Source organism: Diaphorina citri, unplaced genomic scaffold (assembly GCF_000475195.1).
Source record: "Diaphorina citri unplaced genomic scaffold, Diaci psyllid genome assembly version 1.1 scaffold247, whole genome shotgun sequence".
NCBI lineage: Eukaryota > Metazoa > Arthropoda > Insecta > Hemiptera > Psyllidae > Diaphorina > Diaphorina citri.
In genome coordinates, this window is record NW_007377684.1 from 45,150 (window position 1) to 62,463 (window position 17,314).

General features: G+C 38.2%; 1 protein-coding gene and 1 long non-coding RNA gene across 2 annotated transcripts; both read right to left on the minus strand.

Moving 5' to 3' along the window:
- Window positions 1-4,015: 4,015 nt before the first annotated feature.
- On the minus strand, window positions 4,016-16,020 carry LOC103506577. Its single transcript, XM_026821595.1, has 4 exons — window positions 15,875-16,020; window positions 6,923-7,015; window positions 4,320-4,463; window positions 4,016-4,132 (listed from the first exon to the last, which is right to left on the minus strand). Exons 1-4 carry the CDS (start codon window positions 16,013-16,015, stop codon window positions 4,016-4,018), a joined length of 495 nt encoding a protein of 164 aa, XP_026677396.1. The 5' UTR covers window positions 16,016-16,020.
- Window positions 5,110-5,686, minus strand: LOC113466315. Its single transcript, XR_003390753.1, has 2 exons — window positions 5,641-5,686; window positions 5,110-5,191 (listed from the first exon to the last, which is right to left on the minus strand). It is a non-coding gene; the product is annotated as an uncharacterized LOC113466315 (long non-coding RNA).
- Window positions 16,021-17,314: the final 1,294 nt, after the last annotated feature.

Genomic DNA, 17,314 nt, shown 5'->3' on the forward strand with positions numbered 1-17,314 from the left:
CAAAAAAAAAAGTTTTTGAAAAAAGTAAATTGTTTTTTTTTTGGGGGGGGGGGATTGAGGCAATTGGCATCAGGTGCCGCCTTTTCAAACGCCCATCAAGATCGGTAAAAAAAGCCTGTAAAACAAAATTAGAAAGAATGTGTTGGTGAAAGAACAAATAAGAGAATTTTGAAGAAAGAAGAGAGCGTAAAACAACCACCGCAGCACCGCTGACCTATTAGAAAGGGGGAAATTTAAAATTGAACTTTCAAGACCCATATGCCATAAAAAAAAAAAAAAAAATCCCATGGTTGACCTAGAACCAAAGACTCGAGGTTTACGAGTCCTCGAGCCATTGTCTAGCCACCATTACCATTAGGTTAAGCACGGATTAGTATGTAGACATGCAAGAGTAAAAAGAAAGAGAAGGGGGAGATGTAATAAAAGTGAAGACGAAAGGAGACAGGGCTTGGAAACCAGTCTTCTCAGTACCACCAATATGCAGATCACATACACAATACACTTACAGATACATATGTACATACCACATATTGCACATTAGTACCTATACAGATAATACACACAATAGTAGACATACGAGAATAAAATACACATAAAACCGGGATCTGAGTACGTACATAATATGGCCCAAGTTCCTACATACCTATGGAGATTGCAAGGAGGTATATCTTAATTATGCATACATATAGCAGTCCTGAGTACTTGGAACTTTTGACTCTGTGACATATTCTGTATAGGGTGTTTTAGGCTAAAAAATGGGGAGCGGGAAGCAAACTCATTCCAGAAGATCTTCTGGTTCTGGTATCATTCTTCCTGAGGGCAACGTGGTCATGGATCTCGTGCGATTCCTTTTTTGGATGGCCAGAGAAATTTTCCGAACCAAAATTTTCCGCCATTTTGAATCACACGCCGCCACTAGCTAAATATGAAAAGTGATTTAATAAATTATTATGAACAGCATACTTCATAATTCCCAGTAACACGGTTGGTAAAAAAAAAGCCTGTAAAACAAAATTAGAAAGAACGTGTTGGTGAAAGAACAAATAAGAGAATGTTGAAGAAAGAAGAGAGCGTAAAACAACCACCGCAGCACCGCTGACCTATTAAACAGGGGAAAAGTTATAATTGAACTTTCAAGACCCATATGTCATAAAAAAAAAAAAAATCCCCAGGTTGACCTAGAACCAAAGACTCGAGGTTTACGAATTCTCGAGCCATTGTCTAACCACCATTACCATTAAGCATGGATTAGTATGTAGACATGCAAGAGTAAAAAGAAGGAGAAGGGGGAAACGTAATAAAAGTGAAGACGAAAGGAGACAGGGCTTGGAAACCAGTCTTCTCAGTGCCACCAATATGCAGATTGCAGATCACATACACAATATACTTACAGATACATACCTAATGTATGCAGATAATACACAATAGTAGACGTACGAGGATAAAATACACATAAGACCGGGATCTGAGTAGGAATATATAACGTGGTCCGAGTTGCGATATTAAGAATAGAATATACCTTGTGTATTCTCCTCGAATCGGACTGAAAAGTGCCTTTACCCCTAGAGTCTTCTGGTAACTGAGACAACCTGTATTATAAAGAAAAGTAAAACTCCTGCCATTTGGTCATATTTTTAGCTAAATCCCCTTGAGGGACAAGTTATTTTATTCAAGATAAAATACTTCATGTATCATTTTTCCTGTGGGTAACGTGCTCATGATGCCCGGGGCCATTACCCTTTGGATGGCCAGAAAAATTTTCTGAAACCAAAATTCTCCGCCATTTTGAAACACACGCCGCCACTAGCTAAATATGAAAAGTGATTTAATAAATTATTATGAACAGCATACTTCATAATTCCCAGTAACACGGTGCTTTATTTACCTCGTCAGAACAAGGGAGAGAAAGCGAAGGAGGGAGAGAGAGAACAAAGGAGAGAGAGAGGGAGAGAAAGTGAAGGAGAAAGAGAAAGGAGAGGGAGGGAGAGAAAAGGAAATAATCCAGTTTATTATTATTGCAATTGAAAAAGACATGAGGAAAAAAAAAAATCGAGAATAAAGGAGACAGAAGGAGAAAGAGAAAGGAAAGGGAGAGAGATAATAAAAGAGAAAGGAGAGGGAGGGAGAGAAAAGGAAATAATCCAGTTTATTATTATTGCAATTGAAAAAGACATGAGGAAAAAAAATCTGGAGTAAACATCACACGGCTTTCTATTACATTACAGAACGTAAAAAAAAACTTGCGGACTTCAAGTATGTCGAGGTTGGAAAAATTTACATAGGTACCTTTTACATTGGACATACATAAGGTCATGGATTAAAAATCACGTTTCTAGACTCAAGGGACCCTAGATATTTCAACCCCTTTTCCCGATTTTGAAAATATGGACCGATTCCAATACTTTCTCATTACTCATTCTAGTCATTACTTTCCACAGGTTCCCCATATTTAATGCAATAGAAAGTAAAAATACGCTCTGAAGAAAATATTACAAACGAGACGGGATGCTGAGAGGGAGAGAAAAAGGGGAAGAAACAGGAGAGAGGGGAAAATTGACAGCAATAAAAGAGGTACAAATACATATTACGGGGGAAAAATCTTTTTCCCTATTATGACATGGGCAAAGGACAAAGTTATTACGTTTCAAACATCCCGTTTATATGAGCAATTTAACGACTCCCTTGATAACAACTTGAGTTACAGTGTGTGCTTTCCTGGGTTCGATTATCGGAGTTGACAGATAATTTCTTTCTATTGCACTTTGCTGTTATCTGCACATTATATTGTGTACACGTACAGTGTACGCACTTAGTTTTCATTACGATTGTTTCGAGAAAGAGCTTACTGAAGTAGTTAAAGTGCTTTAGTCTGAACCGCTACGGTTTTATTGTTTATACGAGCAATTTAACGACTCCCTTGATAACAACTTGAGTTACAGTGTGTTCTTTCCTGGGTTCGATTCTCGGAGTTGACAGATAATTTCTTTCTATTGCACTTTGATGTTATCTGCACATTATATTGTGTTTGTGTATAGTGTACGCACTTGTTTTCATTACAATTGTTTCGAGAAAGAGCTTACTGTAGTTAAAGTGCTTTAGTCTGAACCGCTACGGTTTTAATCGTTACTCCGAAATACATGCTTTCACGTACGCACGGGCGCGACAGAAAAAAGAAGAGAGGCTTTGTGAAGAGGCCGTACAGATCCCGAGTTCGATTTCCACAACTGACAAAAAATTACAATCGTTTATTTGATTGGAAATATGTACTTCAACGGGTCACTTTCTGGAGTCGTATGTCGGTGACCCAGCACCTAGATGGCAAAATAATTTATGCATAAGTGATTCTAATCTACTTTTTTCCCCCTCACCCTTTAGAAATATTTCCAAGCTCATCACCAAAATACTGTCATTGATGTTATTGAGATTCGTGACATAGCGCTTGCAAGGCAGACGCACTACCTCCCAAGCTAACCAGGCTTAGGCTGGTGGTTTAAAAGAATTGATGGGTGTATTGTAAAACCTCAAAACTCTATTTCCTCTTAATATAGGCCGGACATTGCTTTGAACTCTTGACGTTTGCTCGCCTCCCAACAACTAAGCTGGCGTAATTTTATTAATATACGTCTCTCTCTCTCTCTCTCTCTTACCCCTCCCTCTCTTTAGTCTCTTTCTTTCTCTCACACTTCCCTCTTACTCTCCTCTCTCTCTCTTCCTTCTCTCTCTCTCTCCCTCTTCCCTCTCTCCCCCTCTCTTCCTTCTCTCTCTCTCTCTCATTCTCTTCCTCCATCTCTCCCTCCCAATATAAATAGGTATATTGTAGGTATGTACAATCGTACATAGGTACCTATCAGGCAAAGAACGAGGATATATACAACGTTGACACCAGTGTTATTTGTATTGTTTAAAGAGTCTAGTTATTTTCAAAGTTATTACAATTATTTTGCTTAGAGTATAGTTTGTAAGTTTTCTTCTTATAATGCTACATGTTATGTTGTCAACCTTAGCAAAACATTAATTAGTTAATTACAAACAGTCGATACAGCTGTTCCACTTTCGCCTGAAGCTGGTTATGATTCGGACTCAGCCGGTCCCAATCCTTTCTTTCCTCCGCCAGGAGCCGTTGTTCCTGGACCTTGTGGTTGAACAAAGAGTCTAGTTATTTGTCTTGTTTAAAGAGTCTGGTTATTTTCAAAGTTATTACAATTATTTAGCTTAGAGTATAGTTTGTAAGTTTTCTTCTTATAATGCTACATGTTATGTTGTCAACCTTAGCAAAACATTAATTAGTTAATTACAAATAAATATTTATCTTATCTTACCTTATGGTTGAACTCGAGTCTCTCCCGGAGTAGGGGAGGGGGTGGGTTGTACCCGTTAGACTGGAGGGGAGTGCCGGCACGATATAGAGAGCCAAGCTTCACCATGTTGTCCACCAGGTTGACTAGCGGCTTCCCCTTCTCGTACTGAAAGCAGTCGAAAGTTAATTAGGGCTCCCTTTGTAACATAAGATGTATTACAATAAACTTTATAATTTATTCTATTCTATTCTAAATAGGGCTCCCAGCTTGAAAGGTGCTAGCAAGGAAAGATCGAAAGGAACCTGGCCCTGTCTCACTGGAGAAGTGCGATAGTTGAATGTAAAATGTACAGTACTGGGAAAGATCGAAAGGAACCTGGCCCTGTCTCACTGGAGAAGTGCGATAGTTGAATGTAAAATGTAAGAGATAGAGAGAGAAAGGGAGAGAGGGAGAGAGAGAGAGAGAGAGAGAGAGAGAGAGAGAGGGAGAGAGAGAAGGAGCGCGATAGTTGAATGTAAAATCTAAAAGAGAGAGAGAAAGGGAAGAGAGAGAGAGGAGTGAGAGAGAAGGAGCGCGATAATTGAATGTAAAAGAGAGACAGAGAAATACAGACAAAAAGAAAGAGAAGGTGAAAGATGTATTGTACCTACAATGTTTATTTTCTGAGAGACGAGTACCTCGTATCAAAATAAATTAAGTATGCAAACATTAGCATTTGACATTTAAATATGCAACCTACAAATGAAATATACAATATGGAAACCTACGTAATAAATATACAGACACATAGCTGTACCATTGCAGACCTCGCGTCGTGACCATTGTAATTTCTGACGTAGCACTACTAGTTCTGATTCTAGACGCGCGTTGGCCGCCACTGTTTCCTCGAGTTTCTGTTAGGGGGAAAAGGAAAATGTTACGTATTTTCATTATTATTATTAATTTACGGTTATGTCTGGCTGGGGGACGTTAAACAGGGAGTATACCAGCCTGAATTTTTCTTGCTAAAGAAATAGAAAGGAAAATGTTACGTATTTTCATTATTATTATTATTAATTTACGGTTATGTCTGGCTGGGGGACGTTAAACAGGGAGTATACCAGCCTGAATTTTTCTTGCTAAAGAAATAGCAAAGGTTGAGTGCGAAGGGCACTCAACCTTTGCTTGCAGCCAAAACCAAATGTTAGCTAAAGCAATCACCCTGGTTAGGGCTGATTGAGAGGCTGACGAAAAACGCCAACCCCGTTTGAACAAGATTATTTTTAAGTTGAGCAAGGTTTTTATGAATTGCTATACAGTAAGTAATTGACTAATACAGTCATTCAAATGCTTCCCCTCTTACCTTGGAATTGTGAGCCAGGATGGATCGCACCCGGCTTAATTCTCTCAGGACTGACGAAAAACGCCAACCCCGTTTGAACAAAAGAAGATTAATAATTTTAAGTTGAGCAAGGTTTTTATGAATTCCTATACAGTAAGTAATTGATTAATACAGTCATTCAAATGCTTCCCCTCTTACCTTGGAATTGTGAGCCAGGATGGATCGCACCCGGCTTAATTCTCTCTCCAATAATCTCTGCTGTCTCCTATACCGTTCTACTTCGGCAGGACTAGCATGTACGCCGTGCATCTTGTGGCGTAGACGTACATAATATGGCCCAAGTTCCTACATACCTATGGAGATTGCAAGGAGGTATATCTTAATTATGCATATAGCAGTCCTGAGTACTTGGAACTTTTGACTCTGTGACATATTCTGTATAGGGTGTTTTAGGCTAAAAAATGGGGAGCGGGAAGGCAGTGCTTTGAACTCTTGACGTTTGCTCGCCTCCCGACAACTAAGCTGGCGTAATTTTATTAATAAATAGTAATCTCTTCTCTATCCTTAAAAGCAAATGATTGTGCCAAATGTGTCACAGATTACCTTTGTCTTTGTCCTTACCTTGTCTTGCTGCAAACTCTGCAGCGTCCCCGACTCTTCCTGCAGGATTCTGTCCAGTCGATACCTAGTACAGTCATTCAAATGCTTCCCCTCTTACCTTGGAATTGTGAGCCAGGATGGATCGCACCCGGCTTAATTCTCTCTCCAATAATCTCTGCTGTCTCCTATACCGTTCTACTTCGGCAGGACTAGCATGTACGCCGTGCATCTTGTGGCGTAGACTTCCTAGAGCATTCTCCAACATTTCCTGCAAATCACGTCAAACAAAAAAATAATTTATGCATAAGTGATTCTAATCTACTTTTTTCCCCCTCACCCTTTAGAAATATTTCCAAGCTCATCACCAAATTTGTTTTACAAATTTACCATACCTACATATGTTGCATATTTTTACAAAATTTCACATTTTTAAAATTTCATCGACAATTTTACCAAATTTTACCGATATTATCTACGGAAAAAGGTGAGTTTACTCCCAAATCCCAAAAATCGTTCCCTCCGCTAAAAAAAAGGTCATGTACGAATTTAGTCTGTTAAAAGTAAGATCACATACGACTTTACTCCTCTAATACCTACTTGCCCTGGTCATTCATAGGATCATAAGGTAGTTTGTAGTATGTTATCTACCAAATTTTAGCGGTATTTTTTCGTTCCGTTCGGTCAAGTTAAAAATTATACTCACCTGTTTTTCAAGCTCCACTAGATGTCGCTTCAGCTCTTCCAATTTCTGCAGATGTTCCATTCGTTTCGGTGTTTCCAAATCTGCCAGTCTTGCCTGTAGACACAAAATGGGTTATTGATACAGAGATAACGAAGATACGGGGTACTGATACGAAGTAAAGGGAATGGGAGATACGGGGAACTGATAAGGAGAGAAAGGAATGGGGGTGAACATTGTATAATTGTCCTCGTATTCCCATTTGTTTGGCCGCAAAGTTTTAATTTATTGGACGGCTTTATTTACCTCTCGTCATCATCAGAACAAGGGAGAGAAAGCGAAGGAGAGAGAGAATAAAGGAGACAGAGACAGAGAAAGGAGAGAGAGGGAGAGAAAGTGAAGGAGAAAGAGAAAGGAAAGGGAGGGAGATAATGAAAGAGAAAGGAAAGGGAGAGAGAGAAAAGGAAATAATCCAGTTTATTATTATTGCAATTGAAAAAGACATGAGGAAAAAAAATCTGGAGTAAATATCACACGGCTTTCTATTACATTACAGAACGTAAAAAAAAACTTGCGGACTTCTCGAAGTTGGAAAAATTTACATACCTTTTAAATTGGGCATAAGGTCATGGATTAAAAATCACGTTTCTAGACTCAAGGGACCCTAGATATTTCAACCCCTTTTCCCGATTTTGAAAATATGGACCGATTCCAATACTTTCTCATTACTCATTCCAGTCATTACTTTCCACAGGTTCCCCATATTTGATGCAATAGAAAGTAAAAATACGCTCCGAAGAAAATATTACGAACGAGACGGGATGCTGAGAGGGAGAGAAAAAGGGGGAAGAAACAGGAGAGAGGGGAAAATTGACAGCAATAAAAGAGGTACAAATACATATTACGGGGGGAAAATCTTTTTCCCTATTATGACATGGGCAAAGGACAAAAATATTACGTTTCAAACATTCCGTTTATACGAGCAATTTAACGACTCCCTTGATAACAACTTGAGTTACAGTGTGTTCTTTCCTGGGTTCGATTCTCGGAGTTGGCAGATAATTTCTTTCTATTGCACTTTGATGTTATCTGCACATTATATTGTGTACAGGGTACGCACTTAGTTTTCATTACGATTGTTTCGAGAAAGAGCTTACTGAAGTAGTTAAAGTGCTTTAGTCTGAACCGCTACGGTTTTTTTCGTTACTCCGAAATACATGCTTTCACGTACGCACGGGCGCGACAGAAAAAAGAAGAGAGGCTTTGCGAAGAGGCCGTACAGATCCCGGGTTCGATTTCCACAACTGACAAAAAATTACAATTTATTTGATTGGAAATATGTACTTCAACGGGTCACTTTCTGGAGTCGTATGTCGGTGACCCAGCACCTAGATGGCAAGTATTGAGAGAGCGATAAAAAACTTTCGTTCGACAAAATGGGTTATTGATACAGAGATAACGAAGATACGGGGTACTGATACGAAGTAAAGGGAATGGGGGATAAGGAGAGAAAGGAATGGGGGTGAACATTGTATAATTGTCCTCGTATTCCCATTTGTTTGGCCGCAAAGTTTTAATTTAGATACAGGGAACTGATAAGGAGAGAAAGGAATGGGGGTGAACATTGTATAATTGTCCTCGTATTCCCATTTGTTTGGCCACAAAGTTTTAATTTATTGGACGGAAAATGTTTCGTTTGAACAATAACTTGGTAAAAGTTAAAATCAACTTTCTCGTCTCTCTCCCTCCCCCTCTCTCCTCTCTCTTTTTTTTCTCCCACTCCTCTCTCTTTCTCTCCCTCCATCTCTCTCTCTGAATATAAATAGGTATATTGTAGGTATGTACAATCGTACATAGGTACCTATCAGGCAAAGAACGAGGATATATACAACGTTGACACCAGATGTCCGAGACAAATTTGTTTAAAATTCAACTTAGTCCCTGCTCTTACACCTCACACCCACCCTCATTTTCAAGGTTTCCTTTCTTTAATTTCTACTAATATCAAAGTTGCGGGAAAATGTTTCGTTCGAACAATAACTTGGTAAAAGTTAAAATCAACTTTTACGTCTCTCTCTCTCTCTTTAGTCTCTTTCTTTCTCTCACTCTTCCCTCTTACTCTCTCTCCTCTCTTCCTTCTCTCTCTCCCTCACTCTCTTCCTCCATCTCTCTCTCCCAATATAAATAGGTATATTGTAGGTATGCACAATCGTACATAGGTACCTATCAGGCAAAGAACGAGGATATTTATATACAACGTTGACACCAGATGTCCGAGACAAATTTGTTTAAAATTCAACTTGGTCCCTGCTCTTACACCTCACACCCACCCTCATTTTCAAGGTTTCCTTTCTTTAATTTCTACTAATATCAAAGTTGCGTTTGGAACTGTTCTTAGTTCTTACAACTTTCGTAATTCAGGTATAACTTTTAGATTTTGTTTTGTGTAGGCATTTTAGTTGTATTTCTAGGGATTAAGAAAATAATAAGTATAACTTTTAGATTTTGTTTTGTGTAGGCATTTTAGGTTTCCTTAAACCTGATAAGAAAATAATAGTTAAAATCAAGATGCGGGGTTAGTGTTAGTGAATTGGTTAGTTTAGTACGGTTAGTAGTCCAACACCACTCAATAATCTCTGCTGTCTCCTATACCGTTCTACTTCGGCAGGACTAGCATGTACGCCGTGCATCTTGTGGCGTAGACTTCCTAGAGCATTCTCCAACATTTCCTGCAAATCACGTCAAACAAAAAAATAATTTATGCATAAGTGATTCTAATCTACTTTTTTCCCCCACCCTTTAGAAATATTTCCAAGCTCATCACCAAAATACTGTCATTGATGTTATTGAGATTCGTGAGCTAGCGCTTGCAAGGCAGACGCACTACCTCCCAAGCTAGCAAGGCTTAGGCTGGTGGTTTAAAAGAATTGATGGGTGTATTGTACAACCTCAAAACTCCATTTCCTCTTAATATAGGCCGGGCAGTGCTTTTAATTTATGCACAAGTGATTCTAATCTACTTTTTCCCCCTCACCCTTTAGAAATATTTCCAAGCTCATCACCAAAGTACTGTCATTGATGTTATTGAGATTAGCGCTTGCAAGGCAGACGCACTACCTCCAAAGCTAACAAGGCTTAGGCTGGTAGTTTAAAAGAATTGATGGGTGTATTGTAAAACCTCAAAACTCCATATAGGCCGGGCATTGCTTTGAACTCTTGACGTTTGCTCGCCTCCCGACAACTAAGCTGGCGTAATTTTAATAATAAATGGTAATCTCTTCTCTATCCTTAGAAGCAAATGAGAAAGGGGAAGAGACAAGAGAGGGGAAATTGACAGCAATAAAAGAGGTACAAATACATATTACGGGGGAAAATCTTTTTCCCTATTATGACATGGGCAAAGGACAAAGTTATTACGTTTCAAACATCCCGTTTATACGAGCAATTTAATGACTCCCTTGATAACAACTTGAGTTACAGTGTGTTCTTTCCTGGGTTCGATTCTCGGAATTGACAGATAATTTCTTTCTATTGCACTTTGATGTTATCGCCACATTATATTGTGTACAGTGTACGCACTTAGTTTTCATTACAATTGTTTCGAGAAAGAGCTTACTGAAGTAGTTAAAGTGCTTTAGTCTGAACCGCTACGGTTTTTTTCGTTACTCCGAAATACATGCTTTCACGTACGCACGGGCGCGACAGAAAAAAAGAAGAGAGGCTTTGCGAAGAGGCCGTGCAGATCCCGGGTTCGATTTCCACAACTGACAAAAAATCACAATCGTTTATTTGATTGGAAATATGCAATTCAACGGGTCAATTTCTGGAGTCGTATGTCGGTGACCCAGCACCTAGATGGCAAGTATTGAGAGAGCGATAAAAAACTTTCGTTCGACAAAATGGGTTATTGATACAGAGATAACGAAGATACGGGGTACTGATACGAAGTAAAGGGAATGGGAGATACAGGGAACTGATAAGGAGAGAAAGGAATGGGGGTGAACATTGTATAATTGTCCTCGTATTCCCATTTGTTTGGCCACAAAGTTTTAATTTATTGGACGGAAAATGTTCCGTTCGAACAATAACTTGGTAAAAGTTAAAATCAACTTTCTCGTCTCTCTCCCTCCCCCTCTCTCCTCTCTCTTTTTTTTCTCCCACTCCTCTCTCTTTCTCTCCCTCCATCTCTCTCTCTGAATATAAATAGGTATATTGTAGGTATGTACAATCGTACATAGGTACCTATCAGGCAAAGAACGAGGATATATACAACGTTGACACCAGATGTCCGAGACAAATTTGTTTAAAATTCAACTTGGTCCCTGCTCTTACACCTCACACCCACCCTCATTTTCAAGGTTTCCTTTCTTTAATTTCTACTAATATCAAAGTTGCGTTTGGAACTGTTCTTAGTTCTTACAACTTTCGTAATTCAGGTATAACAGTATAACTTTTAGATTTTGTTTTGTGTAGGCATTTTAGTTGTATTTCTAGGGATTTTATTGAATTGGACAGGTTTCCTTAAACCTGATAGGAAAATAATAGTTAAAATCAAGATGCGGGGTTAGTGTTAGTGAATTGGTTAGTTTAGTACGGTTAGTAGTCATGCTAGGCGAGTAAACATTTAGAACATGTTAGTAGGTAAGACAGATTTAATTAGTAGTTTAAGACATCGGAAGATATGCAGCATCAGAAAGAAAATTTCATTGTTAAAAACGTCATCTTTCACCACCGCAAGCAACCTTATTACCCCACGGCATCGGCACCGTGCATTAAAAAATCAAGCTCCTTAAAATTTCCAACACCACTCCTTAAAGGTCCAAGGACGATTCCTTGTTCCAAGCACCGTGCATTAATATATCAAGCAGCACTCCTTAAAATTCCAAGGAGTCTTCCTTATTCCCAACACCACTCCTTAAAGTTCCAAGAACCCTTCCTTGTCCCATAAATATGTGCCATAAATTTACACATGAGGCAAATACGTTACAAATTTACCATACCTATGTTACATATTTTTACAAAATTTCACATTTTTAAAATTTCATCGACAATTTTACCGATATTCTCTACAGAAAAAGATGAGTTTACTCCCAAATCCCAAAAATCGTTCCCTCCGCTAAAAGAAAAAAAAGGTCATGTACGAATTTAGTCTATTAAAAGTAAGATCACATACGACTTTACTCCTCTAATACTTGCCCTGGTCTTTCATAATCATAAGGTAGTTTGTAGTATGTTATCTACCAAATTTTAGCGGTATTTTTTCGTTCCGTTCGGTCAAGTTAAAAGTTATGTTTAGGATAAAATTCGTCCAAGGGGGGGGAATCACACCCCGACCAAGTGCTCGCGCTACTTTCCAAGCTAACTAGGCTGGCTTGTTTTCAATTTCTTCGAATTGTATCATTTTTGTTGAGGGGAATATTCGAATGGACTGCTCCAGTGATGGCGATAAACTTGCCTCAAATAATACGTGATTGGCTAGGTAATTAAAAAAGTTCATTAACGACTTTAATAATGTCAAACTTCCATTTCATTGGCTATTAAACCAACGTTTATTGCCAAAATAATGTCACACTTAAGTGGTCTAAATTAAGATCAATTTCACGCAATGACATTTCCCCTTTAAGAACTTTTGTAGTCAACTTGATTTTACACTTAACACTATGGGATTTTTTTCAGTAAAACTTTCACTTTGATAAACTTAATTTCGCCATTATATCAAGGAAAGACGATTCACAAATTTCTACTTAATTGAAAAATAATAAATTTCTGCTTAAATGATGAGTCAAGATCCGCCATTCTACATATGATTAACGTGGATGTCTACAGGAGGAGGCACAATGTAAGGTGTGCGGATGATTAATTACTCTCACCTGAGTGTTCTTAATCCTTACAGAGTGCGACATTTTATTCCTCATGATCAGCCCCCCCCTTTTTTTTACTTTCTGAGAATCTCATTGGACCCTTTTTAGGTGGAACAGTGGAACACAGACAAACAGATAGACAAGACTAGAGGAAAAATTGTGAAGTTAAAATTTATAACTCACTTCTTTTTGTTAAGCTTTGCCAGTTTGGTTAGCTTGGAAGGTAGCCCGTTTTTTTACTTTCTAAAAATCTCATTGGGCCCTTTTTAAGTGGAACACAGACAAACAGATAGACTGGACTAGAGGAAAAATTGTGAAGTTAAAATTTATAACTCACTTCTTTTTGTTAAGCTTTGCCAGTTTGGTTAGCTTGGAAGGTAGCCCGTCTGCTTGTAAGCGCTAAGTCGCAGGTTCGATTCTCGCCCTGGGAAGATTTTATCCTAAACAGATAAGGTGCGTTATCGGAACGACTGGTTTTCTCCCATCCTGTCTTTCTTCTCCCTTAGGTGCCTCTTATCAAACCTCTTTAAAAGAATTGTTCAACTAAGGAATATGGAGAATGTGTTGTTCAACCTTTAGGAACTAGATACCACTTTAGGCTAAAGTTGAGAAATTATATCTATTAATCTTGCCAATGGCCTTACTGGCCTTGTTGCTAAATTGAATTAAAATAAATAAACTATAGATACCATAAGCAGTAGTACCTGAGGCTGAGGGTACCATAAGCAATTATACACCCTGTATTGTTTGGATGACATTGCAACATTGCATGCTACTTTAGTGTCTGGTACAGTACTGGGCAATACTACAAATATGTGCCATAAATTTATGTATGAGGCAAATACGTTAAAGCAAATCTGGTTAGCTTTACAAATTTACCATACCTATGTTGCATATTTTTACAAAATTTCACATTTTTAAAATTTAATCGACAATTTTACCAAATTTTACCGATATTCTCTACGGAAAAAGGTGAGTTTACTCCCAAATCCCAAAAATCGTTCCCTCCGCTAAAAGAAAAAAAGGTCATGTACGAATTTGGTCCGTTAAAAGTAAGATCACATACGACTTTGCTCCTCTAATACTTGCCCTGGTCTTTCATAATCATAAGGTAGTTTGTAGTATGTTATCTACCAATTTTTAGCGGTATTTTTTCGTTCCGTTCGGTCAAGTTAAAAATTATACTCAGACAGCCTAGTTAGCTTAGTTGGTAGTGCGTCTGCCTTGTAAGCGCTAGGCCGCGGGTTCGATTCCCGCCCCATTTATCTCGGGATCTAGAAGTCATAGAAGAAAAATTCTGTAAAATCTTCATCTTTCAAGCTGAGAAAACATCACCTAATTATACGTATTATACATAATTAAGTAGTAAATAAGCATAATTATAACCTATATCCTAATAAAAAAATTGAAAAATCGCGTCACCAAATATGTTGATCTAAAATCTTTGGAGCTCTGTGTGGCATGGAGAAAAGAAAGCACATGGTACACGCAAGCCAGTCATCTCATACAGAGGTATGTGTATGTAGGACGAAGAAAGATAAAGCTGACTAATTGACTTGTAGCACTGCTTGTATTGTGCTACATATGGGGACATACAGAGGTATGTGTATGTAGGACGAAGAAAGATAAAGCTGACTAATTGACTTGTAGCACTGCTTGTATTGTGCTACATATGGGGCCGGCTCGTGGTAACAATGAAAGAGAGATTTTTTCAACAGGATTGATAAAGGGCATTGAAATAGCACACCCGCGACCAAGTGCTCGCGCTACTTTCCAAGCTAACTAGGCTGGCTCCATTTGTTTTCAATTTCTTCGAATTGTATAATTTTTGTTGAGGGGAATATTCGAATGGACTGCTCAAGTGATGGCGTTAAACTGGCCTCAAATATTACGTGATTGGCTAGGTAATTAAAAAAGTTCATTAACGACTTTAATAATGTCAAACTTCCATTTCATTGGCTATTAAACCAACGTTTATTGCCAAAATAATGTCACACTTAAGTGGTCTAAATTAAGATCAATTTCACGCAATGACATTTCCCCTTTAAGAACTTTTGTAGTCAACTTGATTTTACACTTAACTCTATGGGATTTTTTTCAGTAAAACTTTCACTTTGATAAACTTAATTTCGCCATTATATCAAGGAAAGACGATTCACAAATTTCTACTTAAATGATGACTCAAGATCCACCTTCATGAATTCCCCACCCGAGGCATAAGCTCTGCTTATACGGATGGGTATACCATTTGTAAAAATTTAGCATGTTCTGAGAGTTATATTGAAAAATAATAAATGGAAACTTAATAAATTTCTGCTTAAATGATGAGTCAAGATCCGCCATTCTACATATGATTAACGTGGATGTCTACAGGAGGAGGCACAATGTAAGGTGTGCGGATGATTAATTACTCTCACCTGAGTGTTCTTAATCCTTACAGAGTGCGACATTTTATTCCTCAATATGTAAGTGCCCAGAACAGAAAATACCAGATGGAACTGAAAAAGAAAGTAGATTTTGTAAAAGATTCCTACAGGCAGCGGTTCTCAAATGTTCCTCGTCCTCGGGAAAATTCAACGCATTCCATGATTTTTACTTTCTACTATTTTCTATATCTACAGGATGAAAGGAAAATATGACTACAATACAAGTGGCTAAATACGTAAATAAATAAATAAAAATACATACATAGGGTGGGTTGGGGTAATTTTGAAAGTGGCTAAATACGTAAATAAATAAATAAAAATACATACATAGGGTGGGTTGGGGTAATTTTGAAACATGTACAATTTGAGACAAGAACTTTAATGATCTCGAGTGAAATGCTTCAAAATTACACTTTTGTCTCAAAATTAGTTCAACTCACCCTACATTGGAAAAAAATAATAATAACATCTAAAGATCTAATCAGTAGAAACTTAGAAACATAATGCGATTTGTACGGTGTACAGGTTTAGTGCACGGCAGCTAACCCCGTTTGGGGCGTTTGGTTATATCTTTATCCCTGTTTGGTTATCTTTAACCTCTTTCAGGGCGTTTGGTTATCTCTAACCCTGTTTAGTTCTCTCTAACCCGTTTAGTCCTAGCGAGGCTCACTTTGTATGGTTTATCTTACCCGTTTACTTCCTAGCGAGGCTCTTGGCGCGTCTCCACTGTTGGAGTTGATAATGGTAGTAGGCGACACTGGGGTTTGCGGGGGAGACTTGCTGTGACGGCGGACCCGAGGGGGGAGGGGGTCGCCCCCCCGGCCTATCATCGACCCTGATCCGGACGCTGAAAAAAAGAGAGAGAAGTTCGTGAAAATCTTGTCCGACTTGTGAAAAAAGCCCCATTTCTGAAAAGGATGGAGTCATTCGTACTTTACAATAATAAGATTGTTCATTATTGACTTAAAACAAATCAAAATCATCCTATTCCTCTATCAGTAGGTACTAGGTACTCATGTATTGTTCAGAAATAGCTACACGTGAATTTAGAAAACGGAGCCAAACTGCTGACCTGACTGAACTTACAAAGACGCCAATTTTTCATCTCAAAAAAAAAAGAAAATAAAAAAAAAAAGAAATGAAAATGAAAATCCGGAAATTGTATTTCGGGTTAATTATTGACGTTCCCGCGACCCCTGCCTCCTATAGACCCCGGTCTTAAGATCCTAAATTTGGGCAAACATAGTCGACCGGCCGTCGATTGACTACGTGTGGACAGACCTTTAGGTTCGGACAAAGAGAGTCTAGACAAGACACGTTAAATGAATCCGTGCGAGAGGAAAGAAACTGGGTAAGTACTAAGTAGTAAGTAAGGATTAGGGATTAAAAGGAAAGTTTCAGTTCTTTAAAAATCTCATTGACATTTATTTCGAACTTTTCGTGGGGGTGCTGAAAGGAAACTTTGCAAAACCATAAGCGGATATAATGAAGAAGAAAAATAATAATAATAATAATAATAAACACAATTCATTTCATTAATCAGAGAGAGAAGTTCGTGAAAATCTTGTCCAACTTGGGAAAAAAGCTCCATTTCTGAAAAGGATGGAGTCATTCGTACTTTACAATAATAAGATTGTTTATAAGACTTAAAACAAATTAATATCATCCTATTCCTCTTTCAGTAGGTACTCATGTATTGTTCAGAACGGGGATTCCAACCTGCGGTCAAAACTACCTGATTATGGTCATTTTTGGGTTAACATCCAACCTGCGGTCAAGCATTTTTGGGTCGGGTGAAAGCGACATCCAAGAACTATGGAATATGGAGAATGTGTTGTTCAACCTGTAGGAACTAGATACCACTGGTATCTTCAGGCTAATATTGAGAAATTATATCTATTAATTTTGCCAATGGCCTTACTGGCCTTGTTGCTAAATTGTATTAAAATAAATAAACTATAAATACCATAAGCAGTACCTGAGGCTGAGGCTACCATAAGCATTTATACACCCTGTATTGTTTGGATGACATTGCAACATTGCATGCTACTTTAGTGTCTGGTATATCCGCGGGCAATACTAGAGGTTTCCTAACTCAGAAGTCTTCAACTCGAGTCTCTAACCTCTTT